Source organism: Acinonyx jubatus, chromosome A2 (genome assembly GCF_027475565.1).
Source record: "Acinonyx jubatus isolate Ajub_Pintada_27869175 chromosome A2, VMU_Ajub_asm_v1.0, whole genome shotgun sequence".
NCBI classification, from domain to species: Eukaryota; Metazoa; Chordata; class Mammalia; order Carnivora; family Felidae; genus Acinonyx; species Acinonyx jubatus.
This window is the reverse complement of record NC_069383.1, coordinates 23348969-23373524: the sequence shown is the minus strand read 5'-3', so window position 1 is coordinate 23373524 and position 24556 is coordinate 23348969. Positions and strand designations below refer to the sequence as shown.

General features: G+C 45.3%; 1 protein-coding gene across 4 annotated transcripts in view; it reads left to right on the top strand.

Annotated features, from left to right (window-relative positions):
* Positions 1 to 3953: 3953 nt before the first annotated feature.
* Positions 3954 to 24556, top strand: part of STRIP2 (striatin interacting protein 2) — a 47355-nt gene continuing 26752 nt past the window's right edge. Inside the window, exons 1-14 of one of the 4 annotated variants that reach the window (XM_027075445.2) lie at positions 3954 to 4162; positions 10074 to 10143; positions 13139 to 13213; positions 13655 to 13793; positions 14199 to 14333; positions 15686 to 15806; positions 16572 to 16640; positions 16840 to 16946; positions 18555 to 18682; positions 19587 to 19790; positions 21090 to 21325; positions 21587 to 21652; positions 22355 to 22418; positions 23347 to 23418. In XM_027075445.2, the coding sequence (XP_026931246.1) occupies positions 4077 to 4162; positions 10074 to 10143; positions 13139 to 13213; positions 13655 to 13793; positions 14199 to 14333; positions 15686 to 15806; positions 16572 to 16640; positions 16840 to 16946; positions 18555 to 18682; positions 19587 to 19790; positions 21090 to 21325; positions 21587 to 21652; positions 22355 to 22418; positions 23347 to 23418 (1572 nt within the window). In that variant the 5' untranslated portion in view covers positions 3954 to 4076. The remainder of the gene's footprint in view (positions 4163 to 10073; positions 10144 to 13138; positions 13214 to 13654; positions 13794 to 14198; positions 14334 to 15685; positions 15807 to 16571; positions 16641 to 16839; positions 16947 to 18554; positions 18683 to 19586; positions 19791 to 21089; positions 21326 to 21586; positions 21653 to 22354; positions 22419 to 23346; positions 23419 to 24556) is intronic. The other 3 variants (XM_027075442.2, XM_053218093.1, XM_027075444.2) reach the window with 3 other exon arrangements.

The window sequence follows — 24556 nt, the reverse complement described above, 5'->3', positions numbered from 1 at the left end:
CCACCTCTCTTAGTTGACAAATTAAACTGGTTCTTCCTGTATGCAAGATGTTTTCTTCCCTCTAAGAATCTTCTGCTACTTTGACTTGTCTTTACCTAAACTAAGGGCTAAAACAGTTTGGGTAGATGGTAATGGCTCAAAGCTGGTGCCACTCCAGTTGCGAAGGAGAATGCAGGGGCCAGCAATGAAACCTATGAGCCACTGGCAGGTTTCACCCCCCTACAGCAGGGCTTGGCTCCTCTTCTGTGAAAGATGGGAGCATGGGTGCCTGGGTCTTAGTTTCAGACTCACAGGGTAAGCCCTGACTATGCACTGCTGTGCAATTTCTCTAGCCTGTGGTCCTGTGGAAAGAGACTGGACCTCTTAAGTCAGGCTCACTTGACTAGCTCTTCCATTTACAAGTTGTATAATTTGACCAATATTATATAATGACTCAGAGCCTTGGTTTTCTTGCCTTTGAAATGGGTAATGCTTTGTCTCCTGGGGTAAGGACTTAAAGATCTGATTTAATTTTTAAAATGCTGCTTAAAAATCTGGCACACACTGTGCTACACAAACATCAGTTTCTTATCTCAGTCTAAGGGTCCTAAATCCCCTGTTGCCTCATTACACCTACATGTGCAGCATTGATGGGAGAGGAAGATATTCTGTCTTTTTTCTACCGCATCATTCTGGCTGCCCAATGCCCTAAAAAATTAGATACTGTAAGACTTTCTGCACCTTATGTTTTTTGAAGTGTTTGTTTATTTTTGAGAGAGAGACAGAGCGTGAGCAGGGGGAGGGCCAGAGAGAGAGGGACACAGAATCCAAAGCAGGCTCCAGGCTCTGAGCTGTTAGCACAGAGCCAGACACAGGGCTCGAACCCACGAACCATGGGATTGTGACCTGAGCCGAAGTCGGATGCTTAACTGACTGAGCCACCCAGGCACCCCTCTACATCTTATTTTTAAGTTCTATAACAGGTGCTGTCTATTTAGTCAAGTATCTGACCTCCATGCTTACATGGGAAAAGGAATATGTTCAGTCCTTGTAATTATACCTATTTATACCTCTGCCAGGAGCCCCCAAATGCCTGAGTTTGGGAACAAGGAAAAGTGGTAGTGTTGATTTAAAAATAATTCAGCACGGGAGCCATCTCTGCAAGATAGAAAAACTTGTAGACTAGCCCCTGACTGATTAGCCCTCAGGTGTATGTATGGATGCCTCCGTGGTCAATGGTATTGACGGCTAGCACATCTTTGCTGACAAATAAGCTAAAAGAAGTTCAGTGTGTACCAAGTCCATGGCCTATAATTTCAAAGTTTTCAGTTCATCCATGGTTTCTTGTCGACTTCTTCCAGGAGTTGTTTCCAGATACCTTCTTCCTTATGACCAGTTCTGAAAGTGGGACTATATTGAGCAGACAGATGTCCGATCTTCACTGTCTCCCATTCCACAGGGTGTAGAGAAGATAATGGATTGAGGTCTCTTGTGTTGATCCTTTGCAATCTCCATAACACCCGTTTTTCAAACTCCTTCTCTGAAAGTGAAGCCAGATGGAGCTCTAGGCTTAGCAATTAGCTTTGCATAGAGGCCAGAGAGGACTTGAGAGATACCCTCAGTCCTCCCCATTGAAGCCAGCTTGACGCTTTGTTCTTTCGCCCAAGGTATACACTGGAAAAGGAAGAAAGCCTCACAACTGGCCACCACTGACTGTTTGGGGATCCTGATGATTGACTAAGCTCACAAAAGAAACGATGAAGCTCTGGGCCTATCAATCCTAGAACTCTGACTGCTTAGGAGGACAGGAATTGGGAGTAGGAAGATAGAATAATTAATTCTTTTATTAAGAAACCCTAATGGGTTGTGCAGTGGCGGGTTTACCACACTGCAGCAGTGATGAGCTAGGCGTGGGTTGTGAATTTTAAAGCAGAGTGTGACTCTTTTAGAGTTTAACAAATTATACCCAAAAAGAAAATTCCAAAATCAAATAGTTGAGGCCTCGAGCCATGAACTTTCTTGGAAATTCGGGTCATTTCAATTCTGTTAAGCCAGTAGGTCTCAACTGCAGAAGATATTGCCCCTCAGGAAACATTTTTGCCATATCTGGAGACACTTTTGGTTGTCACAACTTGGGGGAGGGTACTACAGGCATCTACTATGGAGAGGCCAGGGATTCTGCTAAACATCCTACAATGCATGGAACAGCTCCCCACCACAAGTTTTTCAGTCCCTATTACAGAAATCTTGTGTTAAACGTACATATATGAGGTATACAAAATGAACAAAACTTGGCCCTACTCTCAAGAAACTTCTATCCACGTTGGTGGGAATGGGAGAGGAAAGGGAAGTACAGTACATGAGTACGGTAAGGAGATGTTGGGGACATAAGAGAAAGTAACTGAGAAAGCTCCAAGGAGTTCTCGCTCTCAACTCTGCCTTCATCCATCACCTACCGACTAGCAGAGTAAATTCTGAGGGAGACATACGGTTAAGAAAGGGACAGAGCTGTCCATAAGATACAGGAAGGGGGAGCAGTCATTCCTTTGAGCCTCTTACTTTGGGGATACAGTAGAAAATATAAGAGGGGCGCCTGGGTGGCTCAGTTGGCTAAGCATTCGACTTCGGCTCAGGTCATGACTTCAGTTTGTGAGTTCGAACCCCGCCGTCTGGCTCTGTGTTGACAGCTCAGAGCCTGGAGCCTGTTTCAGATTCTGTGTCTCCCTCTCCCTCTGCTCCTCCCCCCACTCGCACTCTGTCTCTCTCTCAAAATAAAATAAAGACATAAAAATTTTTTAAAAAGAAAGAAAATAGAAGAGTTTTGAATCCAAGCAGACTTGGCATGACACCCACCCAGCCGGAGCGGGTTGAGAACGGTCAAAAGGATGGCTCTCTGGAAGAGGAGGTAATAATGAAATAGAATCTTTATGGAACAATAGAAGCTAGCCAAGAAGAAGAGCAGAAAGTTTTTTCCAGAAAGAACAGCAAATACACTTAGACACGATGGAACACCTTGGGAACTGCGAGGAGTAATCTCTGAGTCCTGGTTTTCTCAACAGTAATACAGGATTAGTGGAAACAACCTGTCAGAAGTAGCATAAGATATCTGGAAAGTTTCAAGTGCAAGGCCTAGAACAAAGTGGCAGTTCAACAATTCCCTCAATCCCATCCTTTTGATCCCACCCATTCCCCTCAGGCTGCTTTTTGGGGACTATTTACTGTCAACAGCGTTTCAGATAAATTGGCTGACCAGAGAGCTTCCTTTGTATCAAGCCCTCAGGAGGGATCTTAGAGGAAGGAAGGAAAGTGCTAGGGAGCATACGGGGGTTTGCTCTCCATTCAACGTTTCTCCCTAGCTCACACTTGAGAAAGGTGCCCTACTTCACAAGAGAAAGGCAGATGACCAGAAGCAGCCCTGAAGGGCACCAGCGATTTCACTGAAGTGAAAATGCCCCATCCCACCCCTCAACCCACCATCTCCCAGTCGAGCCCTCACTCCAGGCGGGATAAGTTCTCGAGAAATCTAGGAGGGCGAATCTCTCGTTGCCTTCGGTGTGCCTGACCACCCGGCGGTGCCATGCCTCCCCTGCGATTGAATCGGGACTAAGGGCGTCATGCGGGAGCTAGGATAGGACTTCTGTGGTAATGGGGAAACCGAGACTGCAGTGGAGCAGGAGGCGGAGACTAGAGCTCCCCGAAAAGGTCGCTATTTGTGAGCGGGTGAGTGCTGAGCGAGAAGCAAAAAGATAACCCGCCAAACCTCTAGGCCCAGAATTCGGGAAGTAATGCCGACAGCCTACCCCCGAGCCTAATGCTACCAGCAACGCGGCAGGACTTAAAAAAAATAGGGGGGGGACGTCCCGTAAATGAGCCCCCCCTCCTCCGTGTCCCGCTCGGAACGGCCGAACAGCCAATCGCGATGCGGGGCGGGGCTGCGGAGCGCGGCCGCAGCCAATAGCTGTGGAGAGGGCGGAGCCTGGATCCCAGCGCGCGGCGGCGGGGTCGCCCCGGGCAGAGATCGCGGAGGGCTGAGGTAGCCGCTGAGTAAGGTGGCATGGAGGACCCCGCGGCGCCCGGGGCCGGAAGCGCGTCCACCAATGGCAACGGCAACGGCGGCGGCAAAGGGAAGCAGACGGCACCCAAGGGCCGGGAAGCGTTCAGAAGCCAGCGGCGGGAGTCGGAGGTGAGGAGCCCGGAGAGCTTCAGTTGGGGCCGGGAGACGCCCGCGGGCGGGAAGCCGTGGCTGAGGTGATTCGGCCCGGTCCCCCTGCCCATCCGGAGCCCCCGGCGCGTTCGGGGCCGCCCCTCGGAGCGGGCGTCTGCGGGGTCTGCCGCAGCCTGGGCTCTGCAGCCCCTGACCCCTCTCTGCCTGTCTCCTGGTCGGGGGCTTCTTAGCCTTCTGGCCTCTCCTCCGGGGACGCGAAGATGTAGCGCGATCGAGACCATACCTGATACTTTTCAAATATTTATCGCACTTAGTCTCTGCAGCCCCTTGAAGTGGGGATTCGTGTTTTAGATTTACGGGAAGAAACGGGCGCGGAGAGGTTCAGCGACTGGCCTGAAGGGGTGAGGGGCCAGAGCTCCGCCGCAGTGGAGACGGGCCGGCGTGGGGGGCAGCCGCGCTCCCACCCCTGGACCAGCGAGCAGATCCAGATGTGCCGAGTGACTTCTGCGCGGCCCCTTCCCCCGTGTGTTGGCAGGCGGTTTAGGGAGTGCCTTCCACGGACATCAGGACCCCTACCCGTAAGGGTCAACGAGAGGCTTCAGGCCGGGGCTGTACCGGAGGGAGTGGATGCAACTGCTCAGGATACAAACCCACAGATAGGAATAGGAATGTTTGGGCTACCTCCTCGTCTTCTGAAAAGGAATCCTAACTGGGAGGATGAAAGGAGTGAATTATTAGTCTCCGACTGCCTCCTGCAGCCAGTGTCCATTAACTAGCCAAGAGTAGAATTGGATCTGAGTGGGGATCAGGAGGATAGACCCCAAAACGTCAGGTGTGAAAGGGACTGTAGAGATCATCTGCTTTAGCCCTTTCTCTTCCAGAAGTAAGAGAAGTCACTTGCCCAAGATCACGCATCTGGCATAGTGGCCAGGAGCACCGAGCTTTGGGGTCATCCAGACCAGGTTTTGAATCCTAGCCCTATCACTTACTCTCTGTGTGACTTTTGGCAAATTGCCAAGCCTCTCTGAGCTCCAGTTCCTTCTTCTGTAAATGAGGTTAATGCTACCTACCTCAGAAGGTTGAGATAAAGTCAAATGAGATAATTGAATGTCAGATGTTTAATTCAGTGCAGGCACAGGCCATGTAATTGGTCAGTACATAGTAGCTCATAGGGCCAGACCTGGTACTAGAAGCCAGGTCTTTCTTGTCCCAGTCGGTTTACCATTTGAATAGTACCTCGCAGCTTCCAGAGGGATTTCATGTAGGTTTTTCGTTTTGATACAGAAAAGTAGGAATCCCTCCCATTTTTTAAAAGAGAGAAGTGGAGATGAAAAGACTAGTCCAAAATCACACCCCCTTTCAGAGACAGAGCTCAGCTCTGCTGTCTGGCTAGATGAGGGTTTTGTCCACATCATCTCCCTCCCTGCCTCACTATGAATCTGGCCTTTTAGAACATCCTGTACCTCCTTCCCCCAAGGCGACATTGTTTTTGCTTAAATGTTTTTTTTTTGGGGGGGGGGGGGAGAAGAGGGTGGGCCATTCATTATTTCAAAAATTATTGAGTCCTTTCTACATGCCCAGCACTGTTTAGGTGCTAGGGATACAATAGTGAACAAGACAAGGTCTTTTTCTGCGGCGCAAACATTCTAGCCAGGGTGGAGAGACAATATGCAAGTAAATAAAATCATCAGTTTCAGAATGGTATGTTTTTTGGGAGAATTAAAACTCCTGACGTAGGAGGGCTTTTCCCTGCCTATCAAGTCTCCCATCAGGGAAAGGACTCTGAGAGTACTTTCCTTTTGCCACTGAGTCCAGTATCCAGAGACTCAGAGCTTTCCACCTGCCCCACAGTTTTACTTCCTGGTTGTCTGCAGCTGTACTTTTTATGCACGGAAACGGACAACTGCAGTGATCCTCTCCATCTGGGCTCATTGCCTGCCAAAAGGCTGGCTGGAAAGATTAGCTTTCCTCCACCTTCCACTGCAGCAGGAAGCTGCTTTTTACCTGTCAGTACATTCCCAGACTCAGATGACTATCTGCCTTTCCTTCCTTCCCTCCTTTTGCTTTCCTGTGAGAGACAGTCCTCGGGGGAGATGGTTTATCCGCACCCCCACCCCCCCAACCACCACCTTGGGCTTCTAAAGGATTACTGGAAGAGAATTACTGTTGGCACAATTCAAGAGAGCCTCCTCATCCATCACTGTGCCTGTAGGGGACACTGGTTGACCTACCCTCTCCCAACGGTCCCAACGAAAATAGGAAGCTAGAGAATAATTGTTTGCTTAATAAGAAGATTCTTCGGGTGCCTGGGTGGCTCAGTCAGTTAAGCGTCTGACTCTTGATATCCACTCATGTCATGATCTCATGGTTTGAGAGATTGAGCCCAGCCTCTACACTGACAGAAAGGAGCCTGCTTGGGATTCTGTCCCTCTCTCTGCCCCTCTCCCTCTCTCTCTGTCCCTCCCCACCTGTGCCCAAGCTCTCTCTCAAAATAAATAAGTAAATAAATAAACATTTTTAAAAATTTAAAAGAAAAAGAAAGCTCTTAACCAAATGAGTCACCTCAGGCCTCTTTCAGCCAGATTCCCTGGTTTAATTGGTTCCCAAATTCCTTGACAAAATTTTACTGGTTTGTGGCAAGAGGAGGAAAATTCAGGGCATTGAAGTAAGTTTTTCACAAAATGTAGTTCAATGCAATAAATTTAAAGAGTGTGTTCAATTTGGGGCATCTGGCAAGCTCTGTTGGTAGAACATGCAAATCTTGATCTCAGAGTCATGAGTTTAAGCCACATGTTGGGTGAAGAGCTTACTAAATAAATAAAATAAGGATGTATGTGATTTATGTATTTATTTAGACTAAACTTTTTACTTTGGAGGGATTTTAGGTTTATAGAAAAGTTGCAGAGGTGGTATAGAGGGTTCCTGTACCTCTCGCTCAGTTTCCCCTGATGCCAGCCTTTCAGGTTTCCACAGTGCCTTAGCCAAACCATGGAAGCAGCACTGGTCCATTGACTCATGCAAGGCTCTGTTCCTTGGAGTTCTTCTCAGGCCTGGTCTGGCCTGGCCAGCCCCCGCCTCACCCATAGCAGTTCTTCTGAACCTCCTCTGGGCTGTGAGAATTTCTCAGTGAACCTCATCCAGAGTCTGTCTGACGTAAGGCAAGGTTTTGGGCTTTCAGGTGGAAGACCAGAGTGGTGACTGCCCTTCTTATCACATCATAGCAGGGGACATGCAACATCTTGTCATTGGGATGCTGGCCCTGGGCCCCACCGCAGGATGTATGCAATTTAAAACAGTATTTTTCAAACTGTGAGTTGAGACCAACATTTTTTAAAAGAAATAGAATAATAAAATCTAAATCACATAGTAATGGTATTATTTTTAAAAATTTTTATTCTGGTTTTGTGCATGTGTTGGAACATGTAAAATTTATTTAGTCTTTGATTTACAAGCAAAAAACTTCGAAAAGCATTACTTTTAATAACTCTTTTATTCTAAAATTGTGTCCTCATTTTGGGATATTAAACTGTTCTTTTTTGAAATATATATTTTAAAAAGGTTTTTAAGTCTCTCTTAATCAGAATAAAACCTCAACTACCTAATGTCATTCCCACCCTCCACCTTTTTTTTTTTTCTGACTGGTTTCTGTAACCCAGAAGTATTTGGAAATATTTGCAATAATGGATTTAAACATGATTTGCATTGTTGGCAGTGTAAATTGATAAAGTGGTTTTGGAAAACAAAAAACGAATCTATCCTTAGGAAAGATCCTAAATATGAAAAAATTTATAGGTGTATTACAACTTTATGTTTATAGTAAAGAAAAATTAAAAACAATTTATATGATCAACAATAGAGAACTGGTTGGGGCGCCTGGGTGGCTTAGTCGGTTGAGCCTCCAACTTCGGCTCAGGTCATGATCTCATGGTCTGTGAGTTCGAGCCCCATGTCGGGCTCTGTGGTAACAGCTCAGAGCCTGGAGCCTGCTTCGGATTCTGTGTCTCCTTCTCTCTGACCCTCCCCTGTTCTTACTCTGTCTGTCTCTGTCTCAAAAATAAATGAACATTAAAAAAAAAATAAAAAAAAATAAAAACAATAGAGAACTGGTTAAGTAAACTAGTTAGTTATCTGCCCACTTTGCTGTACACTTAGCTGTTTAAAATGATAGTCATAATATGAGAAAATGCCTTTTAATATAATATTAACATAATATTATATTATTATATATTATATATTATTTATATATGTAATATAAAAATGCCTAATATTATAATATTAATATTGTAAGTACAGTAAATAAAATCCTAAGTAGTATAACCACCTACATAGTGCTACCAAGTGCTAGGTAGTGTGCTAAGTGCTTTTTCGTCTATTCATTCATCTAGTGCTTATAATGACCCTATGAATTATCCTCATTTTACAGATGAGAAAACTGAGCATGTCATTTTCCAATAATTCCCTGACACCAGTTCAGTTCTGATACTATCTGTAGTTAGCACAAACCTCACAAGTTAAAGGCTCGGTTCCGTAAGACTGTCCCTACTTCAGATGCCAGCCACACCTGGGGCCCCCGGGCTACAAGCACTATACCTGGCCAACTGCAAACTCAGAGGTTCCATGACCACCCCCACCCAACCCACCCGCTGCCATCTCCTGATTCCATAATTTGCAACAATGACTCACAGAATTAAAAAAAAAAAAACAAAACTGCTCTGCTTATGATTACAATTTTAATATAAAGGATGCAATTCAAGAATGAGGAGAGGCAAAGACAAGATGTGGGGGTAGGATGGTGCAGAGCTTCCACACCCTCTGGGTATCACCCTCCTAGCACTTTGGTGTGCCCAAACCCCATTGTTTCAGGGCTTTTACATGGGGTTTCATTACCTAGGCATGGTTGTTTAAACCATTGGCATAGGGGCTGGCTCAGTTGGTTGATTAAACCATTGGTGGGTAGTTGAACTTAATCTTCAGCCTCCTCCCCTCTCTGGAGGTGGGGCCAGACCTTCCTTTGAAACTCTGAAAGGCTCACCAGCAATCACCTCACTAGCATAAACTCTTAGTATTGTTGACAGGGGCTTTTAAATTATAGACACTCCTATCAGGAGGTTTTAGGAGGATTTAGGAGCTCTGTGCCTGGAACCGAGGGCAAAAACCAAATACATTTTTTATACCACACTGAGGCACAGGGAGATTAAGTAACTTGTTTAAGATTGCCATATGTGATGGATGAGATTCAAAATAATATTTTTTTTGAGATTCAAAAAATTTTAACTTATATATATTAATGTATACTGGTAGGAAATACTCCAAAATGCTTAGAGAGGTTAGGGTATGGGATTACATTAAAATATTTTTTACATAGGATTATAACATTATACCTACAGCAGCATATGAAATCTAGCTTTAATATAACATGGAGTAGAAATACTACCTTATTTGAAAATCCTGAAGTTGTGGGACATACAGCTGAGGGACCTCCTTTTATAAATGAGGAACTATGATCCAAAGAATGAGATCTGCCAAAATCATACAGTGGGCTAATGACAGTGGGCTAAAATTAGAATCCAGCTCACCTCTTTTGTTTTTGTCCATCTCATTTTTCTAGAGATCAGCTAGATGCTCTTCTGCTCTGTGTTTATGTAGGCCAGATACAGGCACAGATTTCATAGCTTTCATATCTGTTCACGATCCTAGCCCTTTACTCAGAGTTTCTGATTCTATGTAGGAATCTTCAGCCCCGCCCTGCACTGAGCCTAGCATTTTGGCTTGGAGGAGGGTACTTCTTGGATTAGAGGCCCAGAAGGGACTCTCCTCGCTGCCTCCCTGATCTAATGTTGGACTTCAGGAGAGGAAGAAGATTAAATGAGAGTATAATTTCCTTGTTCATCTCTCTTCCCAAATTACTGCAAAGACTTCTCCATTACAGGGCTCTGTGGACTGCCCCACTCTGGAATTTGAGTATGGAGATGCAGATGGGCACGCAGCAGAGTTGTCAGGTACGAGGTAGAGATGGGCTGTGGAGAGGGGAAGGATGGCCACGAGGAGAGGGCCTGGGTCTGTGATCTCTCCTGGCAGCTTATCTGTTTTCCACATTCCCGTCTGTCTCCAACCTCCAGCAGTAAATATCTTTGCTTTTACATTTCTTCCTGTGATTTCTCCTTTGGTTACAGTATTCTCCACTTTCATTCTATCACTCTTTTCTGCTTACCCTTCTTTATTCTCTTTTGGTGCACTCTCAAATCCTTTTTCTTTCCGTGTTTTCCCCACTCCTCTTGTTTCTTGTATCTTTGCATGCGTGCCCCCTTCTTTCTGCTACCCTCTCCCTTTCTGTCTCTCTGAATTTTTAGCTTAGGCTAAGTGTGATCCCCTCACATTAAGAGCCTCCACGTTACACGTGCTATTAATACCAGTTATTAATAAACGAGCTTTGGGTGGAGATGGTGTGAAAATTAAATATTCTGTCACATGGAAGTGACACTTTGAGACATGCTTTTTCAGAGAAAAGAGACAGACAATTTTAAAGAAGTTCTTGTGAATAAGCACAGGGAATAAATTTTGTGATGAGTGACAGAAATAGCTGAGTTTAATAACTGACAAAGGATGAACATTCCTAATAATATATATAAATAAATACATTTCATATATGTATGCCTGTGTATGTGTGTGTATCGAGAGAGAAGAGAGGAAAAGACAAGTAGTCAAGTAGTCAAGGAATATGAATAGGAATTCAGAGAATAGAAAACCATATGGTCAATAAATATATGAAAAGATGTTCAACTACATTAGTAAATGAGGAAAAGCAAATTAAAATAATGAGATATTTCACATTCATCAGATTGCAAAACTTAAAAGCCTGAAGTTGGCGAGGGTGCAGAGAAATGAGTACTTTTATACACTGACTGGCATGAGAGAGCAGAGCATAAAATTGGAAAGCACTTTGGTCATATCTAGCAAAGTTGAAAATGCGCACATCTTATGACCCAGTGATTCTAGATGTACCTTTTAAAGAACACTTGGGCGCAAGAAAACACATATGAAGATGTTTATTGTAGCCATTGTGAAAACATTTAAAACAACTTAGGGGAATGGATGAACTGTAGTATATCAATATAGTAGGTTGCTGCATAGATGTTAAAATAGTTGATCTATGTCAATATGTTTCGATATCAATAAATTAAAAAAATTTTAATGTTTTATTTATTCTTGAGAGAGAGAAAGACAGTGCATGAGCAAGGGAGGGGCAGAGAGAGAGAAGACACATACTGAAGCAGACTCCAGGCTCTGAGCTGTCAACACAGCGCCCAACGTGGGGCTCGAACTCACAAGCTGTGAGATCATGACCTGAGCCGAAGTCAGACGCTCAACCGACAGAGCCACCCAAGCGCCCCATCAATATCAATAAATTAAAAGCACATTGTTGAGTGGGGAAAGAAACAGTGACAAAATAACTTACACATGCATCCAGAAAACAGCTTAAACACACAAACCTAAAAGATGTTTCTGGGAAGTCCAGTTGCACACTTGATTGAGAACAGTGTCAGTTAAGTAAACAGATGTGTTCATCATACTGTCATGTAAAAAACTATTGAAAAATATACTAAATAGTGATTTAAAAAAATAATACATATAATACCCTGTTTGGATAAAAACTTTCAAAACAGAACATATCATGTTGTTTACAGGTATATATGTGTGTAGTAAAAGTAGAAAAATAGGCATGTGAAGCATACATACCAATTTCATTAAAATGGTTATCTCTAGAGAGGGGAATAAGATAGAATGGGAGGAGAGGGGGGCTTTAGATGTCGGAAGCAAATATGACAGGTATAAACATTTGTTTAATCTGGGTAGAAGACACAAAGACACATATCTTGTATGTATTCTATATCTGTATATGAACATTCACGATCTAAAATTTAAAAATAAACAAAAAGTTTAGTACCTAACAGCCTTGCTCCCTTTTCTGACTGGGTTTATGCTGCGCTCTTTAAAAACATCTATGCCCACTACCCACTGAGCACTGAAGAATATCAGAGTCAGGGCTGGAATTTGCTTCTGGTCAGTCCAGGATTCTGGAACTCAGGACTCAAAAGCCCTGCTTCCCAGATAAGGTGTTTCTCAACCATTAGACCGAGAACATACGTGAATTTCTCTTTGTGAATTATCTGTGACCTAGTTAAATTTCCAGCAAGGATCTCAGGCCACAGAATTTTGAGGAAATCTGTTCTGTCACCTATTGACTTCTCAGCCTCAATTCTTCATCCTCTGTAAGATGAAGGTACTGGTATAATGTCCCAGAGTGTGTGTAGGAGACGGCATTTTTATTTCTCAAGCTCTCTGCATTTTGTATTCAGAGGCTATTGTTAATAAAGTTAGATTTCCTTGGGCATAAGCAGCCCTTTGGCGACAGTAGCTACTTCTAAGTGGTTTGATGCTGTCTCTACCTGCGTGGCCTTGGGCAGGAACCTAAACTTCTGTACCCTTTGGGGAATCTCAGTAGGGAGAGAATGAACTGGCTTTAACCCCAAAGGGCCATCTAACACATACTCTCCAGCCTTTGCTCTGGCTCCTTGAATAGCGCAAGGAGCTTGCCTCTGAATTTCAGGCACTGTGTTGCCCTTCTCTTCCCTAGAGACAGGATAGCCTCAGTCTGGGTTGACAAGCAGAAGGGGCTGCAGCCCTAAGAAGCAGGAGTGATGACATTTAGCCCTCTCTGCTCCAACCCTCCTGGCCCTCACCAAGTGTTGAAGACTGCCTTCTTTGCTATAGCAGCCAGCTGGCAGGAGGAGGACAGGTTTGATGGTTTAATCACCCAGGGACACAAGTGGCTATTTTTAACTGCTCCGAAAGGGAGGAAGTTGGCTCTGGATTGAATTGGACGCAGGAATGTGTTGGAAGCTTTAGCTCTTTCATGCCACCCTCTCCACCTCAGGCCCCTTTTATAAGGGTCTGCCGAATGTTTGTGACTCTGTCCTATCTTTTCTGCCACAGAATTATATAGCTACACTGAAAACCTGGAATTTACCACTAACAGGAGGTGCTTTGAAGAAGATTTCAAGACTCAAGGTGATCCCAGATTCTTATTAATAGAAACCTGGTTTTCCCTCCATGATATCCCAGCCTGATCTAGAAAAGCCCAAAACAAAGTATGACCCTTCTTCATCCTCTCCATAACCATATAATTTCTCTATTCCTCCTTTCATACGGGACACAGAGTTTCCTATATCTCAATTGGGGAGGCCATGGATGGAAGCAAGAGAAGCCTGAGCTGGGTCCCTTTCACTGATGTAAAGGGCCCAGAGAGCCGAGGGATGGGGACTGGGCAGGTACCCTGCTACCTGGTAAAACCCTGTGCCTAGTGTAGTCCTTGACCTTGACATTCAACCCCTGCCTCCAACTCTGCCTCACTCCTAATAACATCTAATAGTATTTCATGTGCCCACACTGCAATCCTCTCAGACCTCCATTTCCTTACTTGGTCAGTGAATTCAATTTGCAATTCAACAGATGTGTGGTGAGTACTTTTTTGTGCCGGAGATGCAGGGGGCAGGGGTGAAGGTGAATTTGCAGTATCTTCAAAGAGATTATAGTCCAGTGGCAGAGTGGAGGTGTGTACATCACAAAACTGAGGCCAAGAGGAAAAATGGTAAGTATCATAAGAGAAGTAAAAAGTTTCTTGGGGGACAGAGCTGGCTGGAGCATTAGTGGAAAAGAGGTAATTTAGTATTGAACCTATAATGATGAATAGGAATTGGATAGGTAGGGAGAGAGAGAGAATTCCTTGAAAAGGCAGAGATAGGATGGAATAGACTGTGTGTGGAGAATGGAGGGAATATGAAGGAAGATAAGGCTGCAGAGTGGGTTCAGCCAGAACTTTTTGGGTCCTTTACTTTGCCAATCTCTTAGTGGAATCTTCTCAGCTAAATAAGGAAAGCTTTTGGAGAGAAGAATTTGTTGGGGGCTGGGATCAGAGATGGATATGCTATCAGGAGCCTTTCCAGGAAGGGGAAGCAGAAGCTGACACTGGATCTGTATGGTTTTCTGTCCCCAGTGCAGGGCAAGGAGTGGCTGGAATTGGAGGAAGATGCTCAGAAGGCCTATGTGATGGGACTCCTAGACCGACTGGAGGTGGTCAGTAGGGAACGGCGACTGAAGGTGGCTCGGGCTGTTCTCTACCTGGCCCAAGGCAAGTGACCACCTTTGCCAGCTTGAAATGGCTGAAAACCAGGGAGAGAAATGTTGTTATCAGGACTAGGATGAGGCAAGCCAGGCTGAAAAAGCACGTTCCCTGCCTCTCAAAGACAGATCTTATCAAGTGCTAGAAGTAATCTGGTGCTTATGAGGAGGTTAAGGAGATGGTGGTGGGTACTATTCCGGATCCCTTGGAATTGGCCTTTATCTTACCGGGCATGCCAAGATTTCTTATAGGGTTGTTTATTTCTTCATGTGGGCTGTGATCACATGTGGAGATTTAGCAAGCGAATCAGTGTGGCTAGAGTTGATGATGCACCACCAGCCGAGCACGGAGGCTTCTTTCATCAGCTATGGCGCAGGCTTCCACTGAGGGGAGGCAGTGGAGTACCTCAGAGTCACAGATGGTGGACCCTCTGCATTATTTCTTATTTGCATGTAGAAGGTTCAAGCCAGCATAGCAGCAGGAGTGGATACAGTGGGTAATTGGGAGATGATCAGAACTCGGTGGGATTAATTGAGGAAATCTTCTCAGAAGAGACCTATTAGCCAGGTGTTGGAAAGAGAAATGAGATAGCCTAGCTGGAATAGTAAAAATAAGCCCTGAGATCATAATAAGAGGACTGTTGGCGGAACCAACTAGCTGGGAACTTAAAAAACTATAAAAGAAAATAATAAATGGAGAGGGAAGAGAATGGTGAAGGGAAGACTGTAGCAAAAAAAGCGGTGCCTAACCATCTCTCTTGGGTCTGGTGCTCTGGCCAACTTCCAACTGCCAGTACCTTCAACTTTTTACCTGAAAGCTTTGTCTGCAGCCTATATGGGGTAACCAGAAAGTGCTAGGGAATTCATGTAGCACTGATCACTGACTGACAGGAGTTAGTGGGTAAATAGCCCAACTACCTCACTCTTCTTGGGTGGGAGGATTCTGAGGTGTGTAAAATATATACTGTTTCCCAGAGCTTCCCCCAACCTGGGTTTCAGCTCTTGGCTGCCTTCTCTTCCCTATCTCATTTCCCCACGTCTCAACTAGGATCATCTCCCAAATAAACTACTTGCATTTTAATCGTTCTCTCTGGATCTGCTTCTCAGGGAACTCAAACTTAAGACAGACCAGTGATAAGCACATTGGACCTGACTCTGGAGACTGCTTCTCCTCTTTTGAAACTGGCTCATTCAAAGTTCTGGAGGTTCTGGCTCTGGAAGTTCTGGAGGGCCTTGCCCTACCTTTGTCAGCCTAATTGTTGGGCTAGGTGTTGAAAGATAGTCTTAAGATCATGGGGAAGAGTGGAAAGAACTGGGATACCACTCTCACGTACAATTCCATGGCACTGTCTGGTCCTTTAGGCACTTTTGGGGAATGTGATTCAGAGGTCGATGTGCTACACTGGTCCAGGTACAACTGCTTCCTGCTCTATCAGATGGGGACCTTCTCGGCCTTCCTGGAGCTGCTCCACATGGAAATCGAGTGAGAAGCCTAGGGGAGGGCTGGCCTAGACAACCCCCTTCCTTGAAGGGTGCCTCATGTCCTGTGCTGATTCCCTCCCTATAGAGACCTCTGTGGGAGCAGGGTCTATTCATACTTCAGTCCAAAGCTTACTGATAGTTCCCCTCTCCAGCCATGCTCTCTGATATTCTGTCTTCCTCCCTGAGATTGGGCTCATCAACAGCTTCTGCCCTACTTACAGCTTCGATCCTGGGCCTCAGGGCCCTATCCTGGGTGGGTTCCCTTTGTATCTAAACACCTTCTCAACTGAGCCTAAGTGGAATCCATGAAGGAGACTGTTCTACCTGAGAACATGACCCAAGAGGAACAGACCAATTTCTGTTGCTGTGCCCAGTTCTTTCCTTGTGGGTCATAGCTCTAAAGGTGGCCTTGGTTGCTGCTGCCACTATAGTGATCCCTCATTTTATCTCAAGCCCATCACCCAGGAGTTTAAATAGGGCAAATTTAAAGGGTTGCTTAGCATCTACTTTGTGTCCAGCACAGTACTAGGCACAATGTGGATTATAGGAGGGATTGTCACAGACCTTGCCCTTGCCCATCTTTACCACAGACAAGCATTTACTGAGATGGCAGAGGAATTCTGTGGGCTCATTTACCTTAGACCAGTTTCTTTTAGCTACACAGCCAGGGAATAGCAGGTACTCAAGTTTGGGTATATGATAAGTGGGGACGCAGGATGTAAAGAGGATATCTGAGTTCTGCTTCTCTCTCTCCTCCCCACGGCAGCAACAGCCAGGCCTGTAGCAGTGCTCTTCGGAAACCAGCCATCTCCATTGCTGATAGCACAGAGCTCAGGTGAGTGGAGCTGGCCCTGGGATTGGAACAGGGGTGGTCAGCAATGGGTTACCCTTTGCCCAAGTTCCCCAGATACACCCAGATTACTAATAGTTGATAATTCCACTGGGTTGAGCTCCCACACGAATCCTCCCTGAGGTCTCTGACTACAGGTTAGGAGCTGCTTTGGGAACCTTTTGTAACCCTTCTATAACCCCAGGGTGCTGCTGAGTGTCATGTACCTATTGGTGGAAAATATCCGCCTGGAGCGAGAGACAGACTCCTGCCGGTGGAGGACAGCACGAGAGACCTTCCGCACTGAATTGAGTAAGAAGTGGCATTTGAGGAAGGAAGGGGATGAGGTGCTGGTAGTGGAGGGGCATCTGCATAGTGGAAACAGAAAGCTCCCCTTCCTGCCAGCCTGCCTGCCTTCCTTCCTTCCTCACTTCCTCCCTCCCTCCCTCCCTGCCTCCCATTCTTCCTTCCTTCCTTTTTCAGAATTGGCATCCATTCTTTTATTCTTACTTTTTAAAAAATGTTTATTTTGAGAGAGAGAAAGAGAGAGTACACATAGGGGAAGGGCAGAGAGAGTGGGGGAGAGAGAATCCACGCTGTTAGCACAGAGCCCAATGTGGGGCTTGATCTCATGAACTCCAAGATCATGATCTGAGCTGAAACCAAGAGTCAGGCACTTAACCAACTGAGCCATTTGTTGCTCCTATTTTTTTTTTTTTTTAAAGTAGGCTCCTCACAGGGAGCAGAGCCTAACGCAGAGCTTGAACTCACAACCCTGAGATCAAGACTTGAACTGAGATCAAGAGTTGGATGCTTAACCAACTGAGCCACCCAGGCGTCCCTAGCATCCATTCTTTTAGGGCAGAGATACTGTGTGGCAGGCATGAAGACCTGGCTTGACTGCCCTTGTGTCTATGAATTAGGACCAATTACGTATCATTTCTGTGCCTTAGTTTCCTTGGTTATAAATGGGGATAGCCATCCATCTCACATTTCATCATCAATCTCACATGAAAAAATAAGTTGAATCAACTTGAAAATGTTAGTTGTTAATGTCATCAGACAGGGATAAGATACGAAGGCCTGCAGGATTTTTAAAATATATTCACTAGGGGCGCCTGGGTGGCTCAGTCGGTTAAGCGTCCGACTTCAGCTCAGGTCACGATCTCACAGTCCGTGAGTTCGAGCCCCGCGTCGGGCTCTGGGCTGATGGCTCAGAGCCTGGAGCCTGCTTCCAATTCTGTCTCCCTCTCTCTCTGCCCCTCCCCCATTCACGCTCTGTCTCTGTCTCAAAAATAAATAAAAATTAAAAAAAAAAAAAATATATATATATATATATATATTCACTAAAGGACACCTGGGTGGCTCCGTTGGTTAAGCATCTGACTTCAGCTCAGGTCATCATCTCATGGTTTGTGAGTTCAAACCCCATATCGAGCTCTCCACTCTCAGCAAGGAGCCCGCTTTGAATCCTCTGTCTCCCTCTCTCTCTCTGCCCCTCCCCTGGTCACTTGCTCTCTTTCTCAATAAATAAATAAAATAAAATAGAATAGAATAGAATAAAATAAAATAAAATAAAATAATAAAATAAAAAAATAAAAATTCCACTGATGTGGAAAAGTGAGTTGTGATCCATGAAACGCATTGAATTCTTTGACCAGAAAGCAACATCTTTATATTACTGTTACTTCTAGTTTGGTATCTATCCCCAAGCTTGGGAGCTAAGCCATTTTACCTCCATGGCCTTCCTCCTTGCCCCTTCCCTCTGGGAACTCTGTAAGCCTCCTTCTAAGGAGCAAATACTCGAATTCTTTGGGGGAGCTAAGAGCCTTCCTCTGTGCTTCCAGACTCAGGATCACAAGGGCAGGGTTACAGCTACCCCATCCTCACTTCCTCACTCTTCTCCCTCCTCTCCCCCAGGCTTCTCCATGCATAATGAGGAGCCTTTTGCCCTTCTGCTTTTCTCCATGGTTACCAAGTTCTGCAGCGGCCTGGCTCCCCACTTCCCCATAAAGAAGGTCCTGCTTTTGCTCTGGAAGGTAGTCATGGTGAGTCACTGATTCCCTTGCCCCCACTCCCATCTCATCAAACCAGCAGTGCCCTCTGCCACTACCTCAGTTTCTTCTAGTCCGATCCCAGGAGGCTGGAGCTAGGCAGAATAAGGCAGCTGTTAGCCAATGGAGGGGAATCAGATGCTCTGTGTCAGAGCAGGTTACCTATTTCTGTTGGACTGACAGGAGATGTCACTCTATGAATTGGGGTGTCATTGTACCTTCCCATGATAGAGCTAACATTTCATGCAAAGAACACTGGTTGAGAGTTGGGAGATCTAGCCTCTGCTGATACTGAGGAACCTCGGGCAACTGTCTGTGCCTCTATTTTCCTAGCTATAAAATGTGGGACTTAGTGTCTGCCCTCCATCCAGATAAACAGAGGATTTGTTTTTTAAAAAATGAAGTCCTTATAAATGTGTGGTACAGCTTTGTTGCTAATTATTAAATCTGATCCTTCATCTCTGGCACCCACTCCACAGGACTGGTTGAACAACATACCCTCCAGGGCAAGCTCCATAGGGGGGAACTACCTTTTGACTGCAGAAAAAATTGAGTGACTCTGGGGCTTTATAGCATCTGGATGTGCTCCTTTAAAAAAGGGAACATAGTTCCCTGCTCCCCCCCCCCCTTTTTTTCAGTGGAAGGCCCTAGGAGTCCTTTTCCTAATTTCTGGTGATGTTTCCAGCCCTGAGTCAGTGTCAGTAAATAAATAATGCTTCATCCTGACCCCTGAGCTCCTAAGACTGGGGATGGTAACTCCATTTGCCCCTTACTGTTTTATTACTTCCTAATTCAGAAGGGAGTCTAAGGGGACTGGAGATTGTGGTTCTTCCCTGATTTTTCTCCTGCTGACTTCCCTCTGTTCCTTTCCTCTGGCCCTTTCCTGTTTATACCTTAGTTTACCCTCGGTGGATTTGAGCATCTACAGGTTCTCAAAGTACAGAAGCGGGCGGAACTGGGGCTGCCTCCACTGGCTGAAGATAGCATCCAGGTGGTGAAGAGCATGCGTGCCGCCTCCCCGCCCTCTTATACCCTCGACCTGGGGGAGTCTCAACTGGCACCACCACCCTCTAAGCTGCGAGGCCGTCGTGGTTCTCGAAGGGTATGAACTAAAGCAGACAGTGGTGCTGTGATACTAGTTGTCTAGAAATTAAGATTTTGAGCTACTCTGGATGTGGAAGGAAAGGGCAGTAAATGACCCAGCTTATCCTGCCTCTGGTTGGCCCTGTGACTAACCTGAAACTAACATTGAGTCTAACCTTGGAGTCTGTACTTTAGCCTCTGTCTCCCAGCTGCAGCAGGTTTCTGGGCTATCATGATGTGACATTATGGTATCACATCATAGATCCATGTCTTGGTACAGAGTCATTGGCCTAGACCTAGTGTGCCTGGAGTTCCCTAGCATCCTGGACAACAATTAGGGTATAATCCTGGAGTAGGGACCCATATCACCTGAACAGAGCTCCCAGCAAACCATGTGCCCGGGGTGAGGCACTTTATCATTTTCTTGACAGCAAGAAGGTTTACTCTGAGCCAGCCATGCTCTTGTCTGGCCCTGGAACTAGACGCTTACATTTAGGAGGTGATTGATTAGTGTTCTAGCTATAATCTGCATCCCTGGAAAGGTCAGAATGACAAGTTGCACTGACACTTGACCATGTACCCATGAACTCACCTCCCTGAAATACCTGAGCTCACCAATAATAGGTGACAGGACCAGACAATCATGTTCAGTAGTCTAGTCTACATAATCTATAATGTGATTTTTTTTTAGGCTTTATTTTTTTTGTTTTATAAAGTAATGCTTACTCATTGTACAAAATTTGGAACAAACATAAAAATGTGAAGAAGGGAGGAAAAAAGAAAATCATCCACAAGCTTAACAAACCAAAGGCAGTCACTGTTAACTTTTTGGCCTATTTCTGTCCAACCTTTTTTTCTTTCTGCAACAAGATTTAAAATTCCAAACTTGCTTCCCTCTGCCTAGCAGCAAGCCTCTGTCCTCCTCTTCCTCAGTCAGCCAGCTGGTGTATACTCACAGAAGGCAAACTAATTGAATGTTCACCTAAGCAGAGCATAATTAGGAAGGAAAGTGCTGGAGGGCGGGGGGGGGGGGGGGGTAGAAAAAAAGCATCCATGCTTTCTGAAAGCTAAGTAACTGACTTTGGGATTATCTATGCTTTGTTCCCCAGCTTGGTTACCTGAGAGGTACTTATCCTGGAATAGGGCCTGGTGGGGATACTAGGGTTGAGGTAGGGAAGGGGATATTCTCAGAAGAGCTGGGTTGTTACTCCACGTATCCTGAAGTCTAGCAGCCTGTGGGTAGAGGGTGACTTCAGACAAGGATGCTCAGAGTGAGGTCTCTGTATACCTTCTCTCTACCCTCCCAACCCCCGCCCAGCAACTCCTCACTAAGCAAGATAGCCTGGACATCTACAATGAAAGAGATCTCTTTAAGACTGAGGAACCAGCCACAGAGGAGGAAGAGGAGTCTGCTGGTGATGGAGAACGAACCTTAGATGGAGAGTTAGACCTGCTAGAGCAAGACCCGCTGGTGCCACCTCCACCTTCACAGGCACCCCTTTCTGCTGAGCGGGTGGCCTTTCCCAAGGGCCTACCTTGGGCCCCAAAGGTCAGGTAGGTTTGATACCTCCAGGACCCTGAGTTTGGGGATTAGAATCACTGAAGGCCCAGAGTGCAGTAGTCTAGCATTCAAGTCTCAAGCCTGGCTAGAAGTCAGAACTCCCAGGTTTGAAGTTTTCTCTGTTAGCGGCGATCTTCCCCCACTGCTCTAGTCATCCTATTGACGGGTTAGTAGCCCAGAAAGGGTCTGTCTCTCAAGGTTTGTTTGTTTTTTTTTTTCCTTTTCTGGGGTTTGCCTCTCCACTGTCCTCTCAGACAGAAGGACATTGAGCACTTCTTGGAGATGAGCAGGAACAAATTCATCGGATTCACTCTGGGGCAGTAAGTGACTAGATGGTCAGAACTGGCTATAGAGTGGTTTTTAGGGGGCCAGAGGAATGGGTGGCTGGAATGAGAGATGTTGCCCTGTAGTCATAGTGTAACCTAGAGCTACTGGGTCATGGGCATCTCCTAGTGACTACTTTGGGCTTGTGCCATGGAATTTTTTTCCTTCTAGTTTCTTAGAAGAGCTCTTATGTTCTTAGCCAGGTGTAGGACTTAACAAGTCATTGCCTCTTGGGCTTCAGTGTCCTCATGAGAGTGTTGGGTTAGACGATCCCTAGGAAACCTTCCTGTTTTAATGGGCCAGAATTCTCTGAACAAGCAACATGGTCAGAACAGACCCAGTCTTTCCCCATTTCTCCTCCCTCATGAATTCCTCACACTGACTGGCCCCTATAAAACTGAGAAAGTATTATTACTAGTGTTTCACTGTAGTTGGGCTACATTCCCTTTTAGGGAACCTACTGCTCCCTGACAAAGTAAATCCCCAAAAAACTATATAAAAATCCAAATTTTCACAAGCACTTCTGTGTGGCATTGTTCTTTTTGTGTCTTATAGCAATAATGGGGGTACTGGAAGCTTATAGAGAAAGATCCAGGATACAGCATGTTGGAAGTGGCATGGTCCATGTAACTCTAGGGAATATCAGTAGTTCTGTATACTTTTGATGCTTATCATCTGGTATATCTCTCATTTCACAGGGACACAGACACCTTGGTTGGATTACCCAGGCCCATCCATGAGAGTGTGAAGACTTTAAAGCAGGTGACCAGAGTGGGCTCTCAGTCTCCAGGGATAGGGAGCCATCAAAACAAGTTGGATTACCCGAGTTCTGAGTATTGGCTCTTCTTCCAGACACATTCTGAACCAATTATTCTATATTTCCCCTGCAAGCATTTTGGCCAAAGAGGAAAAAATTAGGCCTCTCCCTACTTAAGCATTTTCCTACATTCAGATAGGGGGAAAGTTATCCTTCCTTCCTCTCATGGCTTTTTCCTCCTCCCGCCCCTTGCTTCCTTTCCTCTCACTTCTTTGTCCCTATAGGGCCACTAACTTCCAAAAGCCCAGGATTAGTAGCGGTCTGCTCTGCATCCAAAGTGTATGCGAGCACAAAGAGTAAGAATAGTCGTCTCTTGCCCAGACCTTAAATTCTCCCTTACCCCATCATCATCACTCCATACACATGCACACACATATACTCACATGGAGCAAAACTCACCAGGCAGTGGTCCAGGGGCATGGGCCTATTCTTTACTTCCCCTTGCCCTTGGTTGAAGGTAAATACTTAGGGATTTGCTCTCTTCAACAAATACGGAAACAGAATAAACAGAAACACTGTATATGAAGCACTTGGCTCAATTATTAAGGGTACAAAGGTGAATAAGACTCCTGCCTTCAAAGAGTTCGTGTCCTATTTGGGGTAACAACCCATATACAGGACATTTCCTTATCATTGAGGAAGTTAAGCAAGAGGCTGGTACATATGTGATCAAGGCCCTCAGTATCTTTCTTCTTTTTTTTTAAGTAATCTCTACACCCAGCATCTCAACAACCCCAAGATCTAGAGTTGCACGCTGTTCAGGCTGAGCCAGCCAGGTGTCCCCCACCTTTTGTTTGTTTGTTTATTTATTTATTTATCTATCTTATTTTTTTAGTGGCCTCAGCCTCTTAATTGATGTCTTTTCTTCCCCAGCACAAGTACATCTCCATTGCAGATGTTCAGATCAAGAATGAGGAGGACCTGGAGAAGTGCCCCATGTCTTTGGTGAGTCAAGGGGGTCCTACACAGGAGGAGGAGGGCAAAAGGAAATCTGTCTGCAGTGCTGTCACAGAACATGTGTGCATGCTATTGGGCTCTTACTGTGTGTACCATGCAAGGCAAGGTCCCTACTTTTTATTTTTTGTGTTTTAGGTCCCTACTTTCATGATACATTCAAGTTAGAGAAAAAAGAAAATAAGTAATTAAGGAAACAAGAAGACTATCAGAGAATGGAAGATAATGAAGAAAATTTAAATAGGATGACATGGTAGAGGCATCTATCATGCAGTAGACTACTTTCAATTAGGCAGTCAGGATAGGTGGACCTCTGAGAAGGCGACAGCTAAGCTAAAATGTGAGGTACAAGAAGGAGTTGGCCATAGGAACATCAGGGGAAAGAGAATTCTAAGCAGAGGATACAGCCTTAACAAAGTGAGAGCAAGCTCGGAGTATTAGGGGTAGCGAACGAAGGCCTGTGGCAAGAGCACAGGGGTGAGGGGTGAGGTTGTGTGTGACAAAGTCAGGGAGTGGCCTGGGGCTACTTTACACAGGACTCCTAAGCAAAGATAGGGAGTGTGAAGTTGTTTCACAGTACAAAAGTAAGTCCTTGGAGATTTTAAGCAGGGGAGTGGCATGATCTAATTTATCTTTTCAAAACAATTGGCTCCTGTGTATAGACTTTACCAGAAAAGAGTGGAAGCAGGGTGATCAGTTAGAGAGCTCTTAAAATAGTCAAGGTGAGAAATGATGGTGATATGGAGTGGGGTAGTAATTACAGAAATAGGGAAAAGTGGAACAAATTTGGGTTTTATTTTGGAGGTGTAGCTGACAAGACTTGCTGGTCAGTTGGATGTGATTAGAAAGGCACGGAGGAATCAAGAATAAGAATCATTTGCCAACATGGGGAGTTCTGTTTCATCAAGAGTTCTATTTTGGTCATACTCAGTTTTAGATATCCATTAGGCAGCCATGCGCATGAGCAGTCATGCAAATTGAATGTATAAATCTAGAGTTCTAAGAGAGAGGACTGGCTTAGAGAGATAAATTTGGGAGCTGTTGACTTACTGGACAGTGTTAAAACCATAGAATTGGCTGAGATAACCCAAGGAGGGAATGGAAATAGAGGAAGGAACCCAGGACAAAG